Source organism: Cricetulus griseus, chromosome 2 (genome assembly GCF_003668045.3).
Source record: "Cricetulus griseus strain 17A/GY chromosome 2, alternate assembly CriGri-PICRH-1.0, whole genome shotgun sequence".
Lineage (NCBI taxonomy): Eukaryota > Metazoa > Chordata > Mammalia > Rodentia > Cricetidae > Cricetulus > Cricetulus griseus.
This window is the reverse complement of record NC_048595.1, coordinates 174,654,702-174,682,533: the sequence shown is the minus strand read 5'-3', so window position 1 is coordinate 174,682,533 and position 27,832 is coordinate 174,654,702. Positions and strand designations below refer to the sequence as shown.

The following is a 27,832-nucleotide window of genomic DNA, read 5'->3' as shown; positions in this document are numbered from 1 at the left end:
TTGGAACTGGAGCTCAGACAATGATGAGTCAACCAAGGCTGCTTCCTTTGCACATTTCTTTCCTTCTAGCTGAGATTAAACCTCATGCCAAGACCCCAATGACAAATTTAGGAGTCTTGTCCCGGTGTGGCCATACTGAGGAAATCTCCTTTCTCTGTTTCTAACTAGTACTTGCCTGTTTCATTGACCTAATGATGTTGGGTGGCCAAGCCCAACTTGTTGGAGATGCCAGAGCTCAGGCTTTGACCCTAACAGCTCAGGTAAGAGCACCAATGGTAGTGTCCCTGGTTCTTAACCAGTCACTAGCCAACCATGAAAACACCTGGGGATAGCCTCTGAACTTTTATCTCTCCAATGGAGCTGTCCTGCTTGAAGTGTGGAATTTCTCTGAAAAGATTTGGGGCTCCTTTTCCATCCATCCTACAAGGCTTGGTGTGTCCAGGCCTCTCTGAGCTCTACCTAAAGCTGTAAGATTGTTTTGCATTAGAACACCATACACCAAAATTATTGCAAAAGAAAGTAGTCTAATCTAGTCTCTCATCTACCAGAATGAAAAATAAATACCGTGTACACCATGTAGTTCATCAAGTAATCAATTTTCGTTCTTTTAAACCTGGTTTTCCCACTATTCTTCATTATCTTAGTGTCAGCACCTAAAAAATGGAAAATTCAATGTGATTAATAGTTGGAAAACTCAATGAATAAGCATGTCAATAAAATTACTCTTTCTGTTATTTTTTGGTAGAAAAACAACAGAAAAGCATTTCCCACCAATAATCCTCTACAAACACTTCTTAGTTGTGGTCTAGCTATACAGTCCCAGTTAACTGGAATATCAGTCCTCCCACCTCAGCCTTCTGAGTGCTGGGATGTCAAGCCTGGACCACTATGCTCAGTTCATTCTTGAAATCTTAAGAACTGGAAGCACATTCAGGAAGTACCTGCAAAAATGACCAAGCCATGGCAGACATCAGTGTTCCTGATCACACAGCCACGTAACAGGATTTTATCAGCATCCAAAGGAAAACTCCGTTTTCTCCAAAACAGGGTTCCTGTGAACTTGTCTAGTCGGTTGTTTGGTTCTTCACATTCAATGAAACCTGTTTTACAAAATACTTGGGTTTAACCAATGGCCACCAAATAAAACAACTAGACTTTTAAACAAAGTAAAGAAGTTCCGTACAAACCATCGAAAGTCGCCAAGTTATCTTCAGTTTGGAGATACTGGTCTGTGATTTCAAGGGCCATTTTGAACTTCAAATTGGTTTCACTACAAGGAAGGGGAGGCAGGTAGAGTTAAAGGAGCACAATTTGGAGCTCAAAAGAACAAAAAGAAAATTCCACACAGTAACATCTGGCTTATCTGGGAGTGAGTGAAGCTAAGCCCTTAGCTTGTTCTATTTTCAAACTCTACTTGTAAGGTTAGATGGAGCAATCTGATGCTAGAGCAAGGTTATAAACCTAAAACAAGCTGCTTTCTTTTGCCGTGTGCCACCGTGCCAATTAAGACAAAGTATCCACAGCCTTTCCTTCAAGTGACCATTTACCCCCAACCTGGCCTACAGCAGGCTGCTACACTACAATGGTATGCAAAGCAGACTCAGTGCAGGCAGGTTGCTTAGCACCTTCTGTCACGGTACTTCCTAGAGCACGAAACTGGATGTGTTTCTGAAAGGCAACTCTAGTACTTCCTAGAGCACGAAACTGGATGTGTTTCTGAAAGGCAACTCTATCTAGGAAAGGAGGTGGCAGGAGTACATTCAAGGCTGCTCCAACCACAGTACAAAGGACAGCAAGTGTTAGTGCTCCATGGGGGCAGGCGGGCACATCCTCTCAGGAGAGCCAGCCTGCCAGTTACACAAGAAACTCCACTCATTAGAAAGCTGATTGGTGATCCCAGATCCACCACTCAGTTATCACAAGGCATGATGGGGCCTCCTGTCTCTGGATAACTTCAGCATTTGGAATAAGAGCTGTGTCGCTGCCAAGATCAGACAATGAACTAGCTGATCTATAAAGCAAGGGAAGGCCAGATTTCCACTCCCGATTCTAGACCTCCACAAAGCAATGGGCCCATTATCTGGGGTATGAGAAACACGGACACAGGGAGCAGAGCCTTGACTGTCCCTTCCTATGTGATCTTAGCAAGGCTATTTCACCTCCCTCAGCCTCAGCTTCCTCATGTGGTAATAATTATATAGTTGTTAAAAAGATTAAATGAGCTAATACTTGGGAATGTCTACATGTAATTAAGTCATCAATAAATCTACCAAAAATTGCTCAAAAAACAGTACTTTATTCTAAAAATGATAAGCAAGTTCAAAATTGCCTACTGAAAAAGAACCTAGTCTTGTTTGTGAAGATGCAATCATGGTCATCTGTGAGTCTGATCACTGCTCAGCAGTTTATAAGGGGTTTATTATGTGGTCCTAATGGGAAGTGGGTAACAGCTCCATTTCATAGTGGATGTTCTATTTTATTTAAAAAAGGAGTTGATGTAGTATGAACATTGTCAGACTGCCAACAAGTGGCTGAGGCATAGGCCAAGTCTTGGGTTTCCCAGCCAGAATATGCAAAGCATGTTCCCTTCCAGGCCACCTTTGAAGTAGGTCCACCTGAGACACACTCACCCATCAAGCTCAGCTGTTTCTACATAGCAGAGACTGTTAGGCTCTGAGCTGGACAGCAGCAGAATGTCAGCCTGTTCAAAACAAAAGACACCATAACACAGGGTCCCCAGGGTGGAAGGGACATGGGAGTGGTGGGGGATTGTTAGCCTGTTCAGAACAAAAGACACCCAATCACACAGGGTCCCCAGGGTGGAAGGTACATGGGGGTGGTAGGGGATTGTCAGCCTGTCCAAACAAAAGACAACCATCACATAGGGTCCTCAGGGGGGAAAGGACATGGGGGTAGATGGGAGGATTGTCATCCTGTCCAAACAAAAGACACCCATCACATTGGGTCTCCAGGGTGGGAGGTACATGGGTTGGGTGGGGAATGGGTGGGTATGCATATGGAGAATGAGAGAAGCAGAAATTTGTCATTTACAGGAATAAAATCATTCTTCTTCAGACGGATGACATCTCCAACTTGGATATCTTTCCACTTGATGATTTTGAACCTAAAAATCAAAAATAATAATGATTTAGAAATGTATGTGTTAATCCCAAATGACAAATGGGGCATATTAGCAACTTTATGTCCCAACTCTGGGAACATCAGAGGCCCTTCTGTTGGGATCTCTGAGTGATGTGATAATTTTTTTGAAGGACTTCTGGGCCCTACCTCACTGATGGCCCAAGTTCTTGCAGGCTCCACTGTACAAGCTGCAAGGGCCATGACACTGCTAGAGATTCTCCTTAGCTCAAAGTTCAAGGCAAAGCCTGTGTGTGTATATACATTCGTGCATGAGAGAGAGAGAGAGAGAGAGAGAGAGAGAGAGAGAGAGAGAGAGAGAGAGAATTGTGTGTTCATGAGTGCATTTGCTTGCATGCGTGCCTGCGTGCATGTACATGTGTGTTTCTCAGGATGGTACCCAGGGCTTCAGGCATGGTAGGTAAATGCTCTACTGTGAGCTCCCTCCCTAGCCTCAGGGCTGCTCATTACCAATGCCACTGATCTACACTAAACAGTGAGATGGAGTGGCAAAGAATCTCAACCCCTTCACAATATTGACTCTAAGTGATTCCAGAGGTGACTTCCAGCTCAGAAACCATCTATTTACAAGGAGAAAAAAACCTATGTCAACATTTATAACTTGGTGGCTCCTATTTTGAACTAAGTGCAGAGGATATGTGGCTGTAAATTGGGTTATTTTCTTAATTGTGGACACATTAAACAGTCTTTTGAGTTGGGCCTTCATTCCTATTTTTGGTGCTTGACTTTGGACTCATTCCTTGAGGATCTTGCTTATAAAACAACTCATTACTGATCCCTCAGTTTGTTGACTTGGCCAGAGCTGACTGCATTCTCTGTTTCTTGAACAAGAGTTTCTTGACTACTTTCTTTGTAGATATAGGGCATAGTCTGTGTCAGAAGATGAGACACCTACACATATAATCATAATACAATTCATGTCATAAAAAAGATGAGCTCTAAAGGTCTGAGAGGGGAGGGGAAGGAGAAATCACTTCGGGTGGTAATTAGGAAAGGTATTGGGACATGCCTGCAGAGGACACATTTGGTGGAGGTAGAAGCAGCACACTGGAGGCAGCAGGCTCATGTAAGTCCTCAATATCCTGGTAGCACAAGTCCAATTAGCAACTACATATAATCCAATTTGGGTACAGTTTCACAGCTGCTGTATACTGTGAAGATGGGTTGCTCTCATTGTTAATAAAGAGCTGATTGGCCAATGGCTACACAGAATGGGGGGGGGCAGAGAGAATGCTGGGAAGAAGAGGGGTGGAGTCAGAGGAGTTGCCAGCCTAATGTGGAAGAAACAGCATGGAAAGTACATAGATGAGGTAAACAAGCCTTGGGCAGCACATAGATTAACAGAAATGGGTTAGTTTAAGTTATAAGTGCTAGCTAAAAACAAGTCTAAGCTATTGGCTGAGCACTTATAATTAATAATAAGTCTCTGTGTGGTTATTTGGGGGAATGGTTGGCGGGATAGAGCTGATCAGCAGTCTAGACAGAGAACTCCACCTACACACAGTCTCGAAGGTGAGGTAACATCTCTCTTTATCAGAGATGACTCACCATTAAAATACTAATGTACTTGGGCTGATGAGATGGTTCAGTCAGTAAAGTGCTTACAGTGCAGTCTTGAGGACTGAGTTTGATTTCCAGAGACCATGTGGAAAAGCCAGGGATGGCAATGCATTCTTGTAACCCCAGTGCTACAAAGGTGGAGATAAGCAGACTCTGGATTTGCTTATCAGTCAGTCTAACTGAATTGGCTAGCCCCAGAATCTCTAGAGACATGATTTCAAAAGAAAGGCATAGCATCTGTGGGAAGACACCCAACATAGATCTGGTACCATGTGCACATGCACTCATGTACATACACACACAGACACACACAGACACACACACAGACACACACACAGACACACACACAGACACACACAGAGACACACACACACACAGAGTTAATGTGCTATAGACTTCTAGGTTCTCCTAGTTATTTTTCAACATGCTTCTAGACGTATTTATACATGAAATCTTTGTAGCTAAATTAAAAATAGGTACCTGCCATCCTTAATGACTTCACACGTCCTATTGTTGATTTCTTTGTCCATTTTATGGCGAGCCTTTGGAAGGAAGATGAGAAAGTATTATTTGAATTGTCTCAATATATAAAGCATTAATGGTAAATGTCAGTAAGGACATAACAATAGGAAGAAAGTGGCTTGAGAAATCCTTACCACATCATCTACCAGGTCTTTGATTGCTGTGATGCCTAGCACCAGAAGTAGGGGTACAAGTGTGGTATACCATGCCAAGGTGGAGATTTGAGGAATTGCCTAAAAGAAAAGGAAAACTTGCATATACTCGTTCCCATGAAAACACAGCTAACATATAAGTAATGGATACTTAACTTTAAGTTTGCTAATCCTAATGTCTATCATTGAACAAGTCTGGAGCACATTGAGGAATGGACATTTAAGAGCCATTCTGCTGGCTCTCTGGCTTCTAGCATATGAAACAGTCTGGCAGACAGTGGCCCCAGATATTATCTTACTGTGGCTTTAACTAGACATCAAAGGGAGTTTGCATCATAACTACTCTAAACTGTTTGGTAAAAATTCAAAGTAGGACTGGGCAGTGGTGGTGCACACCTTTAATTCCCCCACTTAGGAGGCAGAGGCAGGTAGAGCCTTGTGAGCTTGAGGCTATCCCAGTATACAAAGCAAGTTCCAGAACAGCATGATGGTTACACAGAGAAACCCTGTCAAGATGGTAATAGGGATGGCTGCTTCTGAAGATCACTGATTAGGCAAAGCTCCCATCATGGTCATTGGTCCTGGCACAGGCAACAAAGGATGCTCCTTTGTTGGATCAAAATAGTATTTCAGGTGGAAGGGAAACATCTTTAATAAACATCTCTCAGAATCTTTGCTGATCTTTGGATCACATCTGGTTCTTTGAAGTTAATCTCCTGTGGTCAGCATTGTTTAGCTCTCCACATTCAGGATTTTAGACTTTGGGCAAGTTACTTTACCATACTAAGCCTCAGCTCTTCTCTGCAAGATGGAGTATGTGCTGGTGTTTACCTCATAGACAGCAAGTAAGCAGGCAAATAGCCTGTCTGTTGCTGTCTCCCTAATGCAGATTGCTGCACCTTAAGAGAAAGCAAAAAGGCTGCAGCTGTATCATGGAAATGTGAATCTGCTTTCTTCCTTCTAGAAGATGATGAAAGGAAAGCAGCCCATTGACCACAGAGAAACCGAACATGAATTGACGTGTACATCTCTACACTTGCCTGGCGATACACCCTTTCTGATCAAGTTATCAGGTTTTTTGTCTCCCCGTATCTGATGAGTAACCACTTCTTCCTAGTGTCTTTCCTCCTTTTTCTATACTTTCTGCTCCACATACCCTACATCTCTCTCAGACATACATCTACTATGTTTTAAAGCTTCATTAAGAAATCCCAGTTTCGGTTTCCAATCCAACCCCTGTGATACAGAATCTGATTAAGCCAACTGACTACGTTATCTTTATAACTCACATATCAGGTACTAAAGGTCGATTCTGAGCACTAACTAAAATGTGTAGAGCCCTTTGATTATAGTAACCGTTTCTACACAGATAAAAGTCTAAAGCTCCAGATAAGGACTCTCTGGCTATTTTTTAAAAAGTGTTTTGTTTCTAATGTAAAACCAATTCACAAAAGTAATCTAGAAGCTTTATGAACAAATTATCAATCAAGAGTCAATAGTATTCTTATGGAAAAACTAAGTAACAAAAAGGACAAATATAGAACAAACAACAAAAACCCTATTACTTTTAAGGTACAAATGATTTTATAAATATTTTGGTATTATTTATTTTAGTACATCAGTACAAAATCAGGTTCTTTTTGAAAACAGAATTAAACCATGTCTGCTAGTCCAGGCCTGCTATCCTAGTTACTTATGAGGTTGAAGCAGGAAGACTGCAAGTTCAAGGTCTGCCCAGGCAAGTAGGTGAGAATCTGCCTCAAATTGAAAAAGTAAAAAAGAGGGCTAAAGATGTAGCCCAGGGGTAGAGCATGTATGAGGCTCAAAGTTCAATTCCCCCCATATCTGAAACAAAATCACAAAATAGAATCAGAATAATATTTTTCCCATTTATTCTCTGCAAACACCCACTGAGCTGGTTTTGCACACATGGCACAGGTCCCTTATGTAGAAAACCCTGATATAAATATACAACACAGTTGAGATTGTCTACTGGCTGCACTGTCTACACACACCTACAGTGTACGTCACTGACAACAGATTCAAGTCATCAAAGGGCATTACCTGCAAGATAAGAAGGATCAGGAAATAGAAATTGGCTGCTCGCTTAAATTGTTCAAACAAATTCATGGGTAGAAAGGTAAATCCGTTGTACTTGTATGTTTTAATTGCATTATTCTGTTGGGGGGAAGAAAGAGTTATTCCAAATGGTACCAGACAATAAGTACTCGAACCTGCACTAATGACTGTTTCCACATCCTGTCAAAATCCAGGCCATATCTCTCCAGTCAGAAGAATGCTGAGATTTTCTTCAAGTATTTTATTCTACCCAGGCTTGGAATGACTTTAAGAGTCTAGATCACAAGACACAGACACCAGATTGTGCCTTATGGATCCTGCTGTCACATTTCTTGATCCATAGGACCCCTTAGAACTTGGGGCAAAGTTGGTTGACAACATGAACAGAGCAGGAAAGTTCCTTTTACTAAGGGAAGATGAAGGCCACTATGTCAGAAAGAGCAAATCCATTCTTACAAGTTGATTGGGTCCTCCAAAAGATAGACTAGTACCCAATTCTAACGCCTGTTAACAAGATATCTCACTTGTTTATGGGGTCCTGGCAGATAGATGAAATCAAGATGACTTCACAGTGGATCAGGGTGAGTTATAAACTAACGACTGGTGCCCTTATAGGGAGGTGGGGGCAATTGGATACAGAGACACACAGGAAGAAGACCGAAGCAGGGATTGAAGTGATATAGTTAGAAGCCAAAGAATGATAAGTATTGTAGGCAACATCAGATGTTGGGATGGGCATGTATCTAGTCCCAAGATTCTCCATAAGGAACCTAACTTGTCAGTGTCTTGTTTCTGGACTTCCAACTCCCCAAACTATTAAAAAATAATGTTCGGTTTCCTAAGCCACACAGTTGTGTTATTCTAATGGTCCACAGGAGAAAAGATAGTCTAAGAATGAGCACCTATACCCTTTTCTTTGGCTATGAAACTATTGAAATAATGATACCCCCAAATTGGAATTGTCCCTACACTCTCATGGTGGAGAAGGAATTTCTCTCCTGGAAAGAGATTTCACACAGTTAGGACAACTTGTCAGATCAACTTTTAGATCTGAGTAGACCATCCCAATGATGGGTCAGTGATGGGTGGGCAACATGCTGACCAGGATGGCTTAGTTATGCATACCTCTGTGCTCTAGTTATCTTTAACCTCACAGAAAGATCTGGAAGATGAACTTGCAAAGTCACTAGACTGCTTTAATTGTTACTCTTCTCGAGTTGGCCACATTAAATAATTTTTTTCTCTGCTTTTAACTAAGACTTGCCTGTGTTCTTTCTTATAGAGCTATTGATTTTTATTTATGTGTATGAATGTTTTGAATGCATGTACATATATGTACTATATGTATGCCTGGTCCTTGCAGAGGCCAGAAGAGGGTGTCATACTCCTAAGAACTGGAGTTATAGATGATTGTGGGCTGCCATGTGGGTGTTGGGAATTGAACCTGGGTCCTCTGCAAGAGCAGCAAGAGCTCTTCATTACTGAGCCATCTGTGCATCTACTCATCTATATGCTTTATCATATTTTAAAGAAAATAAGAATTTTTAGTGAAAATATCTTTGATGTCTCTAAATCCATCCAAGGCAGAGTCAAATTGTTATTTAAAAAATCTTCAGTGATAATATTTTATAATTTTCATAAAATATTTTAGCAAGAACTTTGCTGCTACACAGGGAATGTTTCCATGGACATTATTCTATTTTGTATCAAGGCACACCTACCAACCTTCAGGGTAGTTAACTTTAGTAAAAATTACATTCTGTAGAATGGGAGAGGGTTAGCAACAGCTCCAGGATAGTAGTTACCTAGACGGAAGGTACTGTTTGAAGCTGACAAGCATGACATTGACTAGGCAAACATGGGTTACTATAAAAATAATTTTGTCATTAACTTACCGCATATTTGCTTTCCTTAATACAAAAGAACTTTGTATTCATAAAATGAGGTTGTTCATGGAACTTTCGATCATTTGCTTTGACTTGCCACGTGCAATCTTTAAAAGAGAAAGAGAAAATAACTGTAAGTATAAATGAAGGTCACTGGGGAAGGAATCAAATCAAAGCAAGGTCTATAGAATGGACCCTAATCCACTATATGTGTGGTGGCCTCAAGAGGCCATTGGGATGCCAACATGGAAGGAGAATGGTGTGAAGTCATCTGTGGAAGATGGAAATCTATAGTCATAGAGCCTGGGGTGGCACCTGGGATGGTCATCTTAATTGTCAATTTGGATTGACAGTGAGGTCCAGAATCACATGGGAGACAGAGCTCTTGGTAAGCCTGTGTGGAATTATCTTGATAACATTAGCTGAGGTAGGAAACACACCTTAACCATGAGCATACCTGATGGGCTCGGGTCCTAACCTGAAAAAGGAGGAAAAAGCGAGACAAACACAGGTGTTCATCTCAAGCTGCTTCCTGAATGAGCATGGCTACAATGTGAATGGCTGCCTCAACCTCCTACTGCCAGGACTTCTCTGTCATGCTGGACTGTACCCTTGAACTGTGAGCCCAAATTGACCCTTTTCCATTAATTTCCCTTTGTTTAGGTATTTTATCACAACACGAAAAGTAAATAAGACAGATCCCAACCTCACAATCCTTGGAAAGAATCAAATCGTCTCAGTCTTTTAGAGTAATGGTCCATGAGAAAACATGGCAGGTGTTTAAATTACCATTTGTAGTTCTAGCAAGTTGCATTTTGACCAGTTGCTCATGGAACATTAATGTTCTAAAAGAGCAATCTACCTCTAAGCATTATCGGAAACAAAAATGCCAAAGATCCAGAAGTTCACAGCTATATTAAATTTTCAATTACATTGATTTGGTTGTTAATATTTACATTTTTCTAAACATGTAGTGAATGAATAAATCACTAAGAAGGGTATCACCCACTAACCCCACACCTCTGAGTCATGATCTTGGATTGGTGCTGTGCATGCCTTTCTCTGGTGACCAATGCCTGTCATCTTTCCAAGTTCATTTCATGCTGTTGCTATGCCCAAACTCCAGGGAACTTTAGAAAGTCCATAGGATCTCTCTGATGCTGAGGAGAACATTTACTCTCCAACAGGTGTCTCCTTAAAGACCTATTTGTGTCCATCCTACCATGCTACTAACTTGAGTCTCCCTAGGATAATCCCTGAGGTCACTGGCAGAGTGAGTGACACCACAGTTTCCAACACACATACACACACACATACACATATATATGCATATATGTTTCATATATATTTTTGTGCATTCATCTTATCTCCAACTGAGGTGGTCATTTTTTTTTTTTGAGGTGGTCAATTTTAATTGTCAACTTGACACACTCTAGAATCACCTGTGAAAAGTTTCAATGAGGGATTGATAGATCAGTTAGGTCTGTGGGTATGTTTCTGGGGGATTGTCTTTATTAAATTAATTGATGTGGGAAGGCCCTGTCCACTGCAGGTGGCGGCATTCCCTGAATCTGAATCCTGGACTGCATAAGAATGGAGAAAGGTATCTGAGTAACAAGCACACATACATCCATTTCTCTGTGCTCTTGGTTGTGGATGTGATCTGACCAGATGTTTTAAATTCCTGTCACCTTGAGTTCCATGCTATGATGGATTGTAACCTGGAATTGTGAGCAAATACAAATCACCTATTTGCTATCCTTAATAAAAAAAATAAGTTTATGTTGATAAAATGAGGTAGGTTGTGGGACCTTCAGTCATTTGCTTTGACTTGCCATGTGCAATCTTTAAAAGGGAATGAGAAAAAGAAGCATGGAGAAATCCAGGTCATTGTTTTGTGTCAGGGTATTTTGATCACAGCAACAGAAATGAAACTAGGACACCATCCTTCCCACCCTAAAGCCAATGTCACTCCTAAGCCTGCTTATTGTGTGGTTGGTGCCAAATAATCGCTATCTCTTCAAAGACATGTAGCTGGAGGACTCCACACCTTTGCTACAAATATAGGCATGTCCATGGGTGGCACAGCAGGAATGGGCTGAATTCTAATGAGGTTCTTCATAGTAGCCTCATGAGATATATGTATTTTCCCCTGAAGCCCATAATATCTTTCCACCTGCCTGGAGGAATGCATACCTTTACAGGAAGAAAATGAGTGGAAAGCTTCTTAGATAGTTGATGTTTCTCATAGTCATAGCCAGAGGTCTTTTATAAGCTTCAATACAGGGAGTGTGGGTCACTCTGAAGTTCTTGGGGACTTGTGGCTGCCTCCTCCAGGGTCTTAGTCATGCTCAGCATAGCCAATGGCTGGTTGGGCCAACAGCATGACTCCCAGCAGCAGATTTGGGGATCATGTTCTCCTTGTAGCCTCAGTTGTACATTGGCCATATCTACTCGTGTGCCAGTAGGGATAGCATTGCTCTGACATGATGGCTGCATGACTGTAGCCATCCCTCTAGGAGAGTGTCCCCTCTGGACATATTGAACAAGCCACTGCACTGCTCATTGACAGTTGTCATTTGCCTACTCTGTCTTTGAATATTGAAAATCACAATCCTTAGGTAGAAGGTATGAATGTAATGAGTCATTGCATTCCAGGCCCCAATCTAAACCCCATTTATGTGGCAGATTTTAACCTGTCAAACCCTCTGTGACATGTCCTTTATCAGTGCCATTCCCAAAGTACATAGTTTATTCTATCTTCTGTCTGCTGCCCCTTTGGCCAGAGCCACTTCATGGGTCTTCAAGTGATGGAGCTGAACCTGACTCAAGAGCAGAGGCAGGAAGACACATTGAGATATAGCAAATGAACATGTTCTCATGATGACAGATGGGAGTTAGACCTCCCCGCTCCACACTTATCCTACATTGTAGCTAAGCCAGTCAAGGACAACAGTGACCATGGCTGTTCTATCTGCATCTTACTGTGGGTACTGCATCCTCCTCCCTACCCAGACTAGTTCCCAGGAGAGCTTGGAGCATGCCAAGCTTATCCTTGAATTCCTCACAAGTCTTCCATGTGTTCTAAACACATTAGCACCAAAAGTATCTTCAGACTGAATTGGAAATGCTAAATTTATAGTGCAGCTTGCTTCCTATCTATATCAGTTGGCGCCCTAGTGTTGAAACGCAGCACTCAGTGAAAATTTAGGCTCAAGGGACCTTCCAACACAGAGGTGGCTTCAGTTGGCAATGAAGCTGCATCTCCTGTGTTTTGTCTTGTTCCTCCACACTGGGCTTCTACTGCCCTATTTTATGTCAGCTTTGTAGATAACATGTTTCATTATCTGTATATGCCGGGCATGGTGCTTAGTGGTTACCATCTTTATTTTATAGCTCAAAACACTGAAGCATTGGCAGCATCGGCAAGTGGACTAGTGGTCTCTCTAGCTGGTCTCTCTGAGCTTCTAGTGTAGCCTGCCCCCGACCTTGCTTTGCTGGCGAGGCCCTTCTTTTGGAACACAATCTCTATACCACTCTGCCAGCAAGAGCCAACTTAGGAAGATCATTCATGAGATCAGGAGCACCTTTCCTTTATTACCATAGCATTCAGCCATGTTTGGCCTCCTAATACAAAAGTGCAAATGTGTTGCTGCCACAAAAGCCCAAAATATGGTTGCCATCAGCTAGGAATTAGGCCAAAGGCAGTATCCCTTGGCATTGAATTCATCAACTTGCAGGGAGATGACCTTCCTTTGAGTGACACACAAGTGGGTGGGTAAAGTTTTGATGAAAGGAACAATGAGTCTGACACGCCTTTTTTGGAAGGGGAAGTGGGGAAAAGAAATTATTGAGTAAGGGAATCAAAGTGATCAATCGTGCAGCAATTGTAAAACTCAAAGGTGTTCTTATGAAAACACTTCATCTTCTTGAGTGACTCGCTTTTCATCATCCTATTCCTTAGGAGACATGGATACTAGTATAAGAGATCAAGTGCAGACCACCAGAGAATGCAAATAATGAACTTGATTACATTTTTGAAATCATAATACCATTATCGAGCATTTCCTTTCATGCTTTGGCTGCCAGTAATCTTAAGTGTTGCGTTATGACAAGTGGAAATGTTCCTGGCATCTTCCAAGCTCAAGAGCCATCTCATCAAAAGGGAAGATGGAAGTGGAAGTACAAAATAACCCATGAGCACTGTGATAAGATCTGCAATCAGAATACTTCTTTCCCACTCAAAGGAGCGCTCAAAAGAAAAGTAACTAAAAAAAAAAATAAAGGCATTTCTTAGGATAATCTTGAATCCATTGCATTTGTAGCAGTTTGCAGATGTATCTGACTTTTATTATTTTTTAAAGGATTTGTTAATTTTTATTGTATGTGCATTAGTGTTTGTCTGCATGTATGTATATATGCACCACTGCTAGCCTGGAGACCACAGAAGCTAGAAGGGGCACTGGAATCCATAGAATTGGAGTTACAGACAGTTGTAACTGCCATATGGATGCTGGAGATACAACCTGGGTCCTCTGCAAGAGCAGAGGGTGCTCTTAACTGCTGAGCCAACTCCCTAGTCCCTACTATCTTATTCTTTAAGACAGGATCTTACAACATGGCCCAAGCTGGCAAGGAGCTTGTTATCATCCTGTCTCAGCCTTTTGAGTACTGGGTTACAGCTGTGTGTACCACACGCATTTAAGGTTTTACTTGAGGTCATTGATGATGTGACACATTCTAGGTACTGGTATTCTACAGCACTGCTGGGAACCATTGCTCTGCATTTCAGGAAGGGATCAGAAGCTGACAGGATGCCCAGAGCAGAAAGAAAAGCTCAGTGTTTAAGGACTAGAACTCAGTCTTAGAAACACTCAGGAGGGGCATGTAAGGGTGGTGTATACCTATAGCTACAGCAGCTTCCCAGGATGCTGGGACAGGAAGACCAAAGGTTATAAACCAGGGCATGGAGAAATGGATGGCTCAGCAGTTAAGAGCACTGGCTGCTCATGCAGAGGACCTAAGCTCAGTTCCTGGCACTCAGATAATGGTTCATAATCATCCATAACTCTAATTTCATGGAATTCAAAGTCACCTTCTGATTCCTGTGGGCACCAGGTACACACGTGGTGTACATATACACATGCACGCAGAACACTCATGCACATAAAATAAATACATAAATAAATCTTTAAAAATTCAAAAAAAAAGTTATAGGCCAGCCTGGACTATGCAGGGACACCCTGTTAAAAAAAATAAAACAAAAAACAAAACAGAACAAGCCAATCAAAAAACAAAACAAAGCAGCAAAAGAGCCTAGGAAGAAAGATGAATCCATTCTGTGAATGAGCTGAACATGAATTTTCCTGCCTTTCCCTGGGGTGTCAGGTCCAGCTCCACCCCAAGCCCACCAGCTTCCTAAATTCCCTTCTATAATGAAGGCCTTAGCAGGTAGTTAGGGAACTTAGTCCCATCACTTGTACCCAACCCCCAGCCTGTTTTCATTTGTAAGCTGCAAATGAAGGGCAATTTCCAACCCCCTGTAGAAGCAGTAAGGACTGTCAGAGATGACCTTAGTCTCTGTATTGTATATGTGTGATAATACATTGAGGGACCTGGAGAAAATGCCCAGTGTGTTTGTATCTGAGGTTTAGCCCAAGAGCTCCTCAACTCTACCTCAGAAACCTGCCTGTAGTCAAGGCTCTTGGTGGGCCTGAATGGATAAGTATATTGGTGTGTCTTCATCTTTGAAGATTTGAGCAGTGCGACAACCAAAGGCCATAAAAAGATCTGAAGATGGTAGTCTATGATCAAACCTACAAACGGAAAATACTTGAAATACCTCTCTTCCAACACCCTTAATAAAGTTATTTATTTATGCTAGCTTTTGTAAAATTAATGTGACCACAAGTGTTTAAAAAATAATCAGAGAAATGCTCAGACATTAAGAGCACTTCTTGTTCTTGCAGAGGATGCAGGTTGAGTCAACAGCACCCATAGGTTGCTCACAAAAATCTATAGCTTCAGTTCTAGGTGATCTAATGACCTCTTCTGTCTTTGTAGGCATTGTACAAACACGGTGCACATACATACATGCAAGTTCATATACTCAAATGTATAAAATTTCAAAATCAGAGAACATTTATTAATGTGGTTTGAAATGCTGTGTTAATTGTGCATTCCTTTAGGAAGACCAGCAAAGCAATAGTAGGAGGTGTTTGCCTTTTGGATATTTTTTACTTTACACTTCCACCGCAATAGTAATTTTCAATTCAACAAAGCTCCTTGTCCCATTTTCTAGAACAGGAATTTTGACAAAGCAACGAGAAGAAATTATAAATTTTCCAGCAACGACATCTAAATACATCTTTAACATATGACCCTGTAGTTGGATGCTAGAAAGATAATGGAACAGAGTTTCAGCAACAAACCAACCAGGCATATGTCTGGGATGCATGTAACATCAGCCACATGTGGATCAGTGTCACTCCACGCTCTGCTAAAGGCTTTTGTCATTGACACATCTAAGCACAGCTACGTGATGTCCAGAGTGTTCCCACAGATTCCAAGTGCTTTGATCAGTGCCATCTGGCAAAGGAAGTAAGCATGGCCTTGTCCCCATCCTCTTTGCTGTTTTGAATTCTCATTTACAAAGCCACCAACAACCAAAAGCCTGGATTAGCTGGTGCAAGCTGCAACAGACTCAGGAGACTAGAAAAATCAAAAGCTTAGAATCATAATGTTAAGAGGAGAATCATCCCAGAGAAACATGAGTACAGGACACAGGCGGGCACACCACATGAAAAGAAACAAAGACAGCTCTTCCACAGGAGAAAAGACCCTGGCAAACATCAAAGAGAAATGCAGTGTCCACAGAGGTACCATTTTTTATCTTATAATGCTAAAATTCTGGCAAAGAATGAAGAGTCTAATGACACTGAGTTAAAGAGTAAAGAATGGGTATGGTGGATTGCCTCTGTGGAGAGCAATTTGACCATGTCTCAGAATTTGATCCATGGTGCACTATGGTATACCCCAACTTCTAGGAGCCACCCTCTGCTTATGAGCTACTCTGCAGGGGAGAGAAGACATGGTGCAGAGCTTCTGAATACAGACAAATTTCCTAAGGATTAGGAATAAGCAGAACGCCTTCTAGGAGCAATTGATTAAACATTCACATAGTGAAAAGCCTATGTTGGGAGAAAAAGCAAAATAAAACAAATGAACTGGCTTTAAATGGATGATAGGGAAATTCTCCACATCACATGACCAACTGACAAAGGCATAAGGCATCTATTATCCTATGCTTTTAGCTATGAGATGCACAAAAGCAATACATGGTATGACTGTATGCACACACACATCCCTTGGTATGTAGAACAACAGGTATGTAAGTGTTTGTGCATATCCATGTGTGCACTATATGCCTCCTGGAAGGATCTATGAGAAATTAGGAACAGCTAATTTCTTTCCAGAAAAAGAAAATACATGACTAAGGAAGAGCTAGGGACGTGGAATTCATTTTCACTCTTTATCCATGCAAATTTGGGTTCATTTGCATATATTACCATTAAAATATGCATGCGATTCTATTACTTCTCTCAATTTATGTAAAAGCAATATTTTATAGCAAGTTTAATTTTTATAGCAAGTATGCCATTCTATTTACTATTACATATGCATATGTATATGTAAATTCTAAAGCCAATGGGGTTATGGGTAAGAATAAATAAAAAATGGAGCATATGGGCAGTGTCCCTGTAGGCAACTGTCCAGCTGTGCCAGTTTCATGAACATTACCCGTTCTAAATTTCTGCCAAGAGCAGAGATATAGCTTCCCTGTGAGCTAAAGTTCTTAGTAAGCATTCCACTTTAAATATTGCTCACCTATTGACTATTAAATATTCCACCTTAAATACTGTCCACCCAATGATTAAACAAGTCATCATAAAAACCATCTGCTAATGGTCATTTTTGATTTAAAACAGAATTCTGAACAAAGTTACAAGTCAGAAGAAAGTTTTAGTGAAATATAGTTTATGGCTATTATTTTTTTTTTGAGACAAGCCTCATTATTTACGCCTGGCTGGTCTGGAATTCACTGCACAGACTAGGCTGGCTTTGAACTTACAGAGATCCTCCTGCTTCTGTCTACTAAGGGCTGAGACCAAGGGTGTGTGCCACTATGCCTGGCCTATAGTTTTATATTTTTGAATATAGAAGAGTACACCAAAGAAGCTGGCTGCAGTGTAATGAATGAGGCTGCTAGTGGTGGCTAACCTGCTTATCCAGGGAGGAAGAGAAGACCAAACCACACCAAGGGCCAGGAGAAGGGGCTAATAGGGAGTCCATGTGCAGCACAATATTTCTCTATGATAAGAGCAGCAGAAGAGGAAGGGGTATGACCACAGAGAGGCAGCCATGGAAGGGGGTTATGGCTTATCTTGCCCTATTATTTTCAGACTAAGAAGCTCCCAAGGCCCTCAAGGGTGGCATTCACACTGGCCAAGCATGGCTGCCTGACCCCCAATCTCCATCGCTCAGGCTCCAGGGATTCCATTCAGTGCCTGGGACCCTAGCTCCTCTGAGCCCCTCTTCATTCTTAAGCAATCACTGCTGCCTCATTCTGGAGCACTCTAGGAACCAGCCAGCTGCCTCATTCAGGTAAGCTCATCTCCAGGAAGCCTCTGGTACACAGAGATATCTCTGGTAGAGTTCAGTTTGGTCCTTATGTTAATCCATACCGATGCACTCATAAACACCCCTTTTAACATGCCAGCATAGGATGGGGGTGGAGGGGCAGGTCTAGAACTAGGTCAGACTAAAAAGACCTCAGGCCACAGCAGCACCCCTGATTGGCTAAGAGATAAACAATCTCCAACCAGTCATCTCAATTTTAAAGCAGAGAAAGGGAGTGTGTATTTTTCCTGTGGCACCACAGGCTTGATTCCAGTTCCTCCTGATGCCATCATCATGACCTTCCCTCCTTCACAGTCTCTGCATGTGATCTCCATGTGAGCTCTCTTCTCCCCTCGCCATCTCCAGGTGACATGTGGGTATCTCAAGGAAGCAAGCCTACTAGATCCATCAGGGACACATTCCCTGCTACAGGTCAATCCACTAAAAGACGAGTCACTACATAAATGACACTTTTAGTCTCACTGAGAGCTTTAGTGTTATCCTTGTCATTGTGGGTGTGTTCCACTCATTCTCATGGAAGTCTATGTGGAAGCAAAAGCCTTAGGGTGGCAGAGGCAGAGAAGACCCCAAATAACAAAACAGTCCCTAATGAGGAAGTGATTACTGGAAAAGCTGGAATTCATCCAATTTATCCATCCATCCATCTGTCCATCCAGCCAGCCAGCCAGCCATCCCTTGTTCATGGATTTGGGTGTGTGTGTGGGAGGGGGCGACTGGTGGGGCATGGGGGTTGTTCATAAGTGACCCTACAGCTTCAGTCTGGGAGGTCAGGAGAATTCAAACACCCTGAAGGAAAGAGAAAGGGTCAAGATGAAGATCTGATAATAAACTGAGGCAGGAGCTGAGGGTGAGGGGAAGGTAGTTTGGATTTAAAGAGAGATTAAGAAAGAACTTCCAGGGCAGGAGGTGACGATGGCTAATGTTTATTGGGCACTTACCACACATCTAAAGAAGAAGTCCTTCACATTCATTTCTGATTTACTTCTTACAATCACCTTAGAGAACTGGTCCTAATATCTAGCCTATTTTATAGATAAGGGCCCTGAAGCACAGGGAGACAAAGATGTTTTCTTGAGGCTGAACAGTCAGAAAAAAGTAAAGGCAAGACTTAGGGCTACACAGCTTGAGTCTGGGCTCTCCCCCCTCAGAAGTCATACACTTGGTCTTCTCAGGGACATGCATTGGGGTCTATTATATAAGCATCTTTTATTTGTATTTTAAAAATTAGTGTGTGTGTGTGTGTGTGTGTGTGTGTGTGTGTGTGTGTGTGTGTGTGTGTGTGTGTGTGTGTATTCGTGTACCACAATATGTCAGAGGACAACTGAGGGAATCTATTTTCTCCTCCCACCAAGTGAGTTTTGGCAAACACCTGAACCTGATGAACTGACCCTATGATGTGGTTTGAAAGGCTAAGCTTGTCAAGGAGAGTTTTCAGTCAAGAGCAGGAAAGAATGGAAAGGGGGAGAGGCAGAAGGAAGGAGATAATGGTTTTGCCAGGGGGTGTTAGAAAGATCTGGCACCAGAGGAAGCAGAGGTGGGAAGATGATGGTTGGTACCAAGCTCAGAGGGAGTAGTGGTGGGTGCCTGGTGACCTTTAAAAAAGCATTATCTGTGGCAGCAGGGAACCCACAGAGGGGAAGAACTCAGTGGAATAGGAGGGTGTGATAACTGATAGTGGTTTTTAGACACTTGGCCATGAGAACTAGAGCCTGGAGCATCACAAGCAGAAGGTGGAGTTTAGGTCAGAATGTGGCCTGGGGCAGAGAAGCTGTGTGCAGCTGGGGAAGCCAGCAGAGCTGGAAGCCAAGACAGGAGTTAGCAGATAGGTCAGCAGTGAAGGAGGTGGGGCAGTGTTCACACCCCAGGCCTAGGCTCAGAAAAGCCTAAATTTGCATTGACCCAGAAAATCTTTTCAGAGCATCTACTTCCTCGAGGATCTCATCTCTGAGGCACTTCCAAATGGGAAAGAATTGGTCTAGGGGCAGCAGGACCATTGAGCTGGTCAGCTGAAACCCAGCATCCCACAGCCAAGAAATGGTAGGAATCTCTGGCTCCACAAAGTTAAATTGTTTTCCCCTTTTGCTAAGGAAGAGCCAAAACCCCAGAGGGGATGAGAGTTCCCCTTTTTCCAGTCTCAGAGGCAATAGAAGCCTGGGGTCCTGACACTGTTCCCCAGCGGCTGGTGTTCTCATGCACACACCAGCAAGCCTCCACTGGCTGCTGGCTGCCCTTGCTCAAGGTGAGCAAGAGTAAACCTCAGTGAATACTGCAAGCTTATCTTTCTTCCTGGCACATTCTAGCAGCATGTTAGTACTTGTTTTCCATTTTTGCAGCACATAAGAATGGCTCTTCAAGGGAAAGGAGCTTTCAATGGGTCTCTTAAAACTCTTGTTCAACATGACTTTAACATGCAGGCTTAGGTGGCTGGGACATTCTCTTGATTTAAAACAAGAAAGCAGACTGTGTGACCATGATGTCAATAAAGAAATAACCATGGCTCTTGCACATTGAGGCGCTGGTCCACTGGACTCAGACTGGGCTGTGGCATTACTGGGCTCCCTGGTGGCTCACAGTTTACTCATATGTCCTTAAGAACTGAATTGTTTCTAGTAAATAACCTATAATGTACAATGTCAAGGAAGACAAATGGGAGTTTCAAAACAACAACAAAAAAGGAAGGTTAGAGTTACATTAATGTGACTGAGAGAATGCCCTAGGAAGAACTTTAAAACAGTGGGGAGAAAGGAACAGAGATGAGGAAGGGAAGAAGGGGTCCAGGGTAGCAGGGAAACACAGAGAGGCCTAGCATCCAATGAATGCCTTTTTGTGTTTACAAAGGGCAGACAGGTATTAAAATTCACAGGAAAAGTCATTTGAAACAAGTTTTGAAAGATGAGAACCAATAAAAATCCCCCTAGGAATATAAACCAGACTATGAAGAAACCAAGAACCAGAGAGATGGCTCAGAAGGTAAAGGCAACTGCCACCAAGCCAGATCACCTAGGTTCGATCCCCTAGACCCATGTGGTAGAATGAGAGAACTAACTACCAGGAGTTGTTCTCTGACCTCCACATGTGTGCTGCAGCATGCACATACATCTCTCTCTCTCTCTCTCTCTCTCTCTCTCTCTCTCTCTCTCTCACACACACACACACACACACACACACACACACACACACACACTCACACAAAATGTTAAAACAATTTATATTTTAAAAGACCAAGCTCCATCAATGCCCATAGAACAAGGAAAGGAATCTATGAAAATGATCATCAAATGATCAGTAAAGGGCTCTAACCACCACAAAGTGCAGGCTGAGTTGGAAAAAAACAGAAGAGATGTTTGTACCTGTGATGTGCTTTTCCAACATTTTTGTGGGCATCCAACCCCAGTCCCTTCACTGGACCATTTATCTGATTGTGTGGCCCCAGGCACAAATTGCAAAAGTTTGCCCTTCACCCTACAGATACAAAACTCCTGCCAACTCCCAGGCTATCTACACACTGCAGAGATTCCGAGATTATGATAGCAGCTAGGCAGTGGGGGAAGGAATGAGGAAGAAGCAAGCTTTTTATTCACACCAGGCAATCAGCTAGAACTCCCCATGAACTTGTCGGTCTACTTCAGCTTTGTCCCCACTCCAACACTACCAGTTGGGACCTGTTGGAACAAGAGGCCACCTTCCTGTTCAGGTCAATGTGATTTCATCTTAATTTCAATCAAGATTCTGATTTTCATATTTCCTACTTTGGGCAGCAAGCCCAATAGTGCTTGAGTATAAGAGGACTGAGAGGACCCACAGATTCCACCCATTTAGTGACAATGAGAGCTAGAGAGCAGATGACTCATAGGACTGGATGGCCTCTGTGGGTCTCAGAGGCTATGGTGGAGTGAGGCCCCCTTAAATCCTTTTGTACACACACACACACACACACACACACACACACACACAAGACTGCACTCCACCACAATGGGGAAGTAGGGGATGGAGAGTAACCCAATCTCACTAGAATTAGGAAGAAATAACCATCATAGAAATGGGATTACAAACTCACCCCTTTCTTTTCTCTGATCTTTTTGGACACAGGATCTTGATATATAGCCCAGGCTGACCTGGGACTGACTGGCTTTGAACCTGTGATCCTCCTACCTCAGCCTCTTGAATTCTGGGATTACAGATATGTGCTGCTACCCCTGGCACTTGTCAATTTCTACAGATTAAAACTGTTCAGGGTAGGGCTGGAAAGATAGATCAGAAGTTAAGAGCACTGACTGCTCTTCAAGAGGACTCGGGTTCAATTCCCAGCACCTACATGGCAGCTCACAACTGTCTGTAACTCCAGTTCCAAGGGACCCGACACCCATGGCAAAATGCCAATGCACATAAAATTTAAAATAAATAAATAAATAAATAAATAACTGTGGGGGGGATAAGAAGGCTTAAATAGGGGCAGATGCAAAAAAGGAAAGTAGGGGCAAAGAGTGACAGGGGAGAAAACAAAGCTCTGGAAGGCAAAATGGGCAAGACTTCAGGGGAAGCACAGGGCCTTGTGCTGAAACCATCGGGAAGACTGGAAGTCACGGTGAGCTACACTCAGCTATGAAAAACTGTTCCTCCTGCTAGAAACTGGGCAGCCAGTGAGTAAAATAAACAAACGAACAAAACCAAACATTAATCTGAATCCCAGACAAGCCTGGGGTCCAAAGAGAAAAGCCCTAATTTTTTTTTTTTGTTGTTGTTGTTGTTGTTTTCAGGACCAGACAAGCCATAAGACAAGGAAGGTCACATTCGTTTGTCAGGGTGGGGCAAGCAGCGGGAACCAATAAAGCCACAGGGCAAAATATAAGGATGAAAGTAAGCCACATTCTGCAGCCCCAAGTGACCACTGTCCACAGCAGTTTATTGGTAGAGTAGAGCGGTTGTGACAAGGACTATGTGGCCTGGAGAACCTAAAATATTTCCTGTCTGTCCTTTCATATGAAAAGCTCCCTATCTACACTCCTGTGTCTGAATTCAGGCAAGGGAAATAGGCTGCTACAGAATGGCCCCTGAGGGCAAGTAGAGACCCATTAAAAAGTTCCTTATACCACACACCTTGGTTATAGGGCATGGAGAAATCAGGTTGGGACTAAACAGAAAACTTTCTCTCTGCTGGGTAGTTCTCTTAATACTAGAGGGTACTTTGAAGACTTCTGAGGGGAAAAGCCATCTACAGTCTTACTCAGCTGTGAACTCTGTTTTTTTGTTTGTTTTGTTTTGTTTTGTTTTTTGTTTTTTTTCGAGACAGGGTTTCTCTGTGTAGCTTTGGAGCCTATCCTGGCACTTGCTCTGGAGACCAGGCTGGCCTTGAACTCACAGAGATCTGTCTGCCTCTGCCTCCTGAGTGCTGGGATTAAAGGCGTACACCATCAACGCCCAGCTTCAGCTGTGAACTCTGAATTTCAATAATGGCCAGCGTGACAGGATATGACCAGGGTTGTGACAGTGGCATGAAGGCTGTGCCGGTAACCAACCACTTCCTGCTCTAATTTAAGGCCCTGCCTCCCAGATGGAAATGTGTGTCTGGAACTGCAAATCAAGCCAAGAACCAATGGTTGAGGAGTTTACAGGCCACAGGGGTGAACTTATTATTACTATTTTCCTGAATGGATATAGTGACGAAACTGCTTTCTAAATCTCTATCTCTTTATCCATTGTTTAGTGCAGCTCTCTCAGCTCATTAGAGAAGTTTCATGCAAGGGATGGTAGGTAGTGAAGAAATTCACAACTGGTCAAAGTGCAGTGAAGGGTGCTTCATCCGCAAATGGGACATCTATATCACATTCCTCCCAAAGCTCAGGGATCTTCAAGGAAGAGATGGCAGAAAGATTATAAAAGCCAGAGGCTGGAGAGGACCAGAGCAAAAGTGTCTTCTAGATATGACTAAGGCACTCATTAACTTCAAGCAGCTGTGGCTGCTAGCACAGGATCAGGCCAGTCAAAATTCAAGCAAGGAATGGGAATGGGGTTAGAAGCTCCTGCCCTTAACTGAGGAGCTACAAATGGTTGATAGCTTCTGGAGGATAGAGAGTCAGTTTTCTTAAGGGGTGATTCCTGGAAGATTGACCAACTATGCATGCTCCAGTGGATGGCACCATGCCCAACAGTTTATGGATAGCACATGCTGGAGACATAGGGTTATTAAATTAAAAGAAAAAGATCTAATACTAAGGGAGTAGGGGAGTGGAGGTAGATCTGGGAGGAATTAAAGGAAGGAACTGGGGATAAATATAATTAAAATGCATTGTATAAAATTCTCAAAGAATTAATAAAATATCTTAAAAATAAACATACAAACATAATCAATAAAAATTATTTCTGGAGGGCCAAAGCCATTTTATATTCATGAGTAACTGAACAAAAGGTATAGAGACTCCCAAGGTCCTCTAAAGTGCCAGGAAGCCCTAGAAAGAACAAGTTGAAGGGGATAATAAGAGGCTCAGACCTGGACACATGGGGAAGGGCCTAGGCCTGGCCCAGGATGATGTGGTAGACTTTGGGGAGCCCCTTTTGAGGGCCTTACCCTGCCTGGGGAGTGGAAGGGGGATGGGTAGGGGCAGGTGGGATGTTGGGGGGAGAGGAAGAAGAGGGAGAAGGGATTGACATCTGAAGCAAGCTTGTTCCTAATTTGAACTAATAAAAGAAAATAAAAATTAAAAAAATAAGAGGCTCAGAGTTAATGTCCTGATGCCAAAAATGTACAGTTGATGAGATGTTCCAATATCACTCCTCAAAGGGTCCTTGCCTCTGAGAGCTCTTTGGGAAGCTGCCCTCACTGTGAGATCCCCTGATCTCTGATGAGCAGAGAAGAGAAACATTTCAAAGAAGGTACCCACAGGTTGAAGATTTGCCAAGGCACATTAGTTTTAGCACAGTGTAAAAATTGTGTGTGGATATTGTTCTTGTTAATCTATTCGTGGGCCATGAACCAACACACATAGACACATACATACATGTATGGTGTATGATCAATTGTATGTGCTGGTGTGTGTGTGCAGAGGCCAGGGGAAGACATCTGTGTCTTACTCTATCACTCTTTTTTTACTTCCTTGACACAAAGTCTCTTACTGAACCTAGAGCTAGGTTAGCAACCAGTAAGCTCCCATGAGAGGCTATACCCTGCTTTTTACAAGGGTGCTGTGGATTTGAACTCAGGTCCTCATGCGTACTCAGTTAAGTGCTTTTACCCGCTGAGCCTCCTCCCCAGCTCTTCAGGTATAAATTCTTAATGGAGCCACATCAATTCGTATATATATCTGTGTGTGTGTGTGTGTGTGTGTGTGTGTGTGTGTGTGTGTGTGTGTGTGTGTATCCTGCATCCATCCCTGGTTATTTGTAACTTTATGCTGACAATTTATCAAGGCAAATCTTTAAACAAATTGTTATTATGATTGGCATGCATACTTTTTAGATTCCTGAATGCAGTAGCAAGCTGATTCTTCTAAACACAATTTCACTTTTAAAATATATGCACTGACCAAACCTTCTAATTTCTTGACAGAACTTGTCAGATATGTTCTCACAGCCTCCCCATATTGGGGATGATGGGTCTTTCTCAATCCCATCCTAGGAGGGCATCAAAGAAGGAAGAAACCCTCCTAGAGCCCATAAAATGGACCACTCAGCTTTGGTACAATTCCCAAGACCCATAAGGCATCCACACATATACACAATCAGCAGGCCCTTCACTCGGTCACCTTTCCGGAGTGTCTCCCGCTTGTCCTCTGCTTCTCTGTTGATTCGATTCTGTTCGGGTTCAAGTGCGGGCCCCTGATCTTCAAGTTCATCTTCAGTTTCATCATCACTGTAGGGAACCACTTCATCATTGGGCTGAGAATCCTCATCAAATGTTGTTTCTGAGTCTCTTTCTGTGTTCATTCTGCTGGCAAACTGGAACTACCTGGAGAGAAAAGGAAGAAACAAGAGTGAACTATGACTTTGCTTCGTTGGGCTGTATCTTGCTGCATCCTGTCATACCACCCTTTTAAAGAACACCTGCACACCGACATGCAAATTATCCAAACAAATAATGATCTGTAAGTTTAACTTGATATACAAAAGAACAAAAACATTATCAGTTAAGTGCTGGGTAAGGACTATGGAACAAAGGAGGCAAAGGAGATGGCTCAGTTTATAAAAGCTTGCTATACAAGAGGATGAGGACCTAAGAAGACACCCACTATCACTTCTGGTCACCTCACATATACATGTACCCACATATAATACACACAAAGAAAGAAAAATGTAACTGTCTCCATCCTTCTTTCTGGAAGCCACACAAACCTTAAAGTAATATTTCAAACTGTAGACCTGAGACCCAGTGTAACAAATTTAGTGAGGTCATACTCAATGTTAAAATAAAAATAAAACAGGGCTGGGTGTTGGTGGCACACGCCTTTAATCCCAGCACTTGGGAGGCAGAGGCAGGCGGATCTCTGTGAGTTCAAGGCCAGCCTTGTCTCCAGAGCGAGTGCCAGGAAAGGCTCCAAAGCTACACAGAGAAACCCTGTCTCGGAAAACCAAAATAAATAAATAAATAAATAAATAAATAAATAAATAAATAATAAATAAATAAATAAATAAAGATAAATAAAAATGAAACATGTTAAACAGTAGTAAAGTATAATTCATGTAGCAAGAATAAGTGCTTTCAGGTTTAAGAAGAGCTTCCCAGTACCAAGAGTCAGGCATTTATTTGCATTATATTAATAATTCATGATTTTTTTTTCTATTTTAGACTGTTGGCAGAGCTGGAACACTGCTGCCTCAAGAGAACTGTCTCCTGACTGCTGATACTTTGAGACTTCAATTGGTGGCACATTTTAAATATAACCTCAGATCAAGTTTTCAGGAAATAGACACTCCTTCCATCTCCTATCTACCCATTTCCCCTACCTAGAATTTGTTTGTGGGTATGCCGTTGCACAAAGTGACTCTACACTGGAAACAAGGATACCCTGAGTTATATTTACATTGGGGAAATATTGGCACAAATTCCTCAGGTTACTTGAGGACAGTCATGTACAGCCTGACGTTTACCTGTGTGTCACTCTGCCATGTATTTTTAGTACTGTGAGAAGTAGCAGCCCACAGTCATTTAGTATTAACTATACACCAGACCCTGAACTAAGGGTTATATAAAATACTGCTCCTTAGAAAGTTTCATAACACCTGATAAAAGTGTTACTAGTTCTCTACAGAGAAGAAAACCAAAACTCTGAGCATAAAAACCTGTGACAAAAACAATTGCTTTCCAAGAAATATCTCTTTAACTCTACTTCTGTGCTATAGCTTACTATGTACCTTTTTTCTATTTTTTTTTTTTTTGAGATAGAGTTCCTCTGTTTACCCCTAGCTGTCCTGGGACTCACTTTGTAGACCAGAATGGCTGCAGAGACCCGCCTGCCACTGCCTCCTGAGTGCTTGGATTAAAGGTGTGCACTACTGACGTCCTGCTGCTTATTATGTACTTTAATTGGGTACAAATTGTTCGCAGAGGAATTCTTTACATGAGTGCATGTTTTACACAAAACCCAGCATCATAGATATGTAGACTAGCATTTATACCAACTGGTACAAAGAAATTCAAATTTTATATGGGGGATTTTGTCTAGTGTGGCATGAAACAATAAAAATTGGAAACAAGCCAGTGTCTATCTAGAGAGTGTTAATTATATAAATAAATCAGGGTCCCATTCTGTGGAATAGTGAACATCAAATTAGAACATTGAC

The 27,832-nt window shown here is 42.3% G+C and overlaps 1 protein-coding gene across 1 annotated transcript in view; it reads right to left on the bottom strand.

Annotated features, from left to right (window-relative positions):
- Nucleotides 1–25,978, bottom strand: part of Atp8b1 (ATPase phospholipid transporting 8B1) — a 62,102-nt gene extending 36,124 nt beyond the window's left edge. The window contains exons 1-10 of the mRNA XM_035440120.1: nt 25,798–25,978; nt 9,368–9,465; nt 7,458–7,571; nt 5,376–5,474; nt 5,200–5,261; nt 3,052–3,124; nt 2,631–2,701; nt 1,188–1,270; nt 942–1,100; nt 565–653 (exon numbers count right to left, since the gene is read on the bottom strand). Of these exons, the coding sequence (XP_035296011.1) occupies nt 565–653; nt 942–1,100; nt 1,188–1,270; nt 2,631–2,701; nt 3,052–3,124; nt 5,200–5,261; nt 5,376–5,474; nt 7,458–7,571; nt 9,368–9,465; nt 25,798–25,978 (1,029 nt within the window). The remainder of the gene's footprint in view (nt 1–564; nt 654–941; nt 1,101–1,187; nt 1,271–2,630; nt 2,702–3,051; nt 3,125–5,199; nt 5,262–5,375; nt 5,475–7,457; nt 7,572–9,367; nt 9,466–25,797) is intronic.
- Between the last annotated feature and the right edge of the window lie 1,854 nt (nt 25,979–27,832).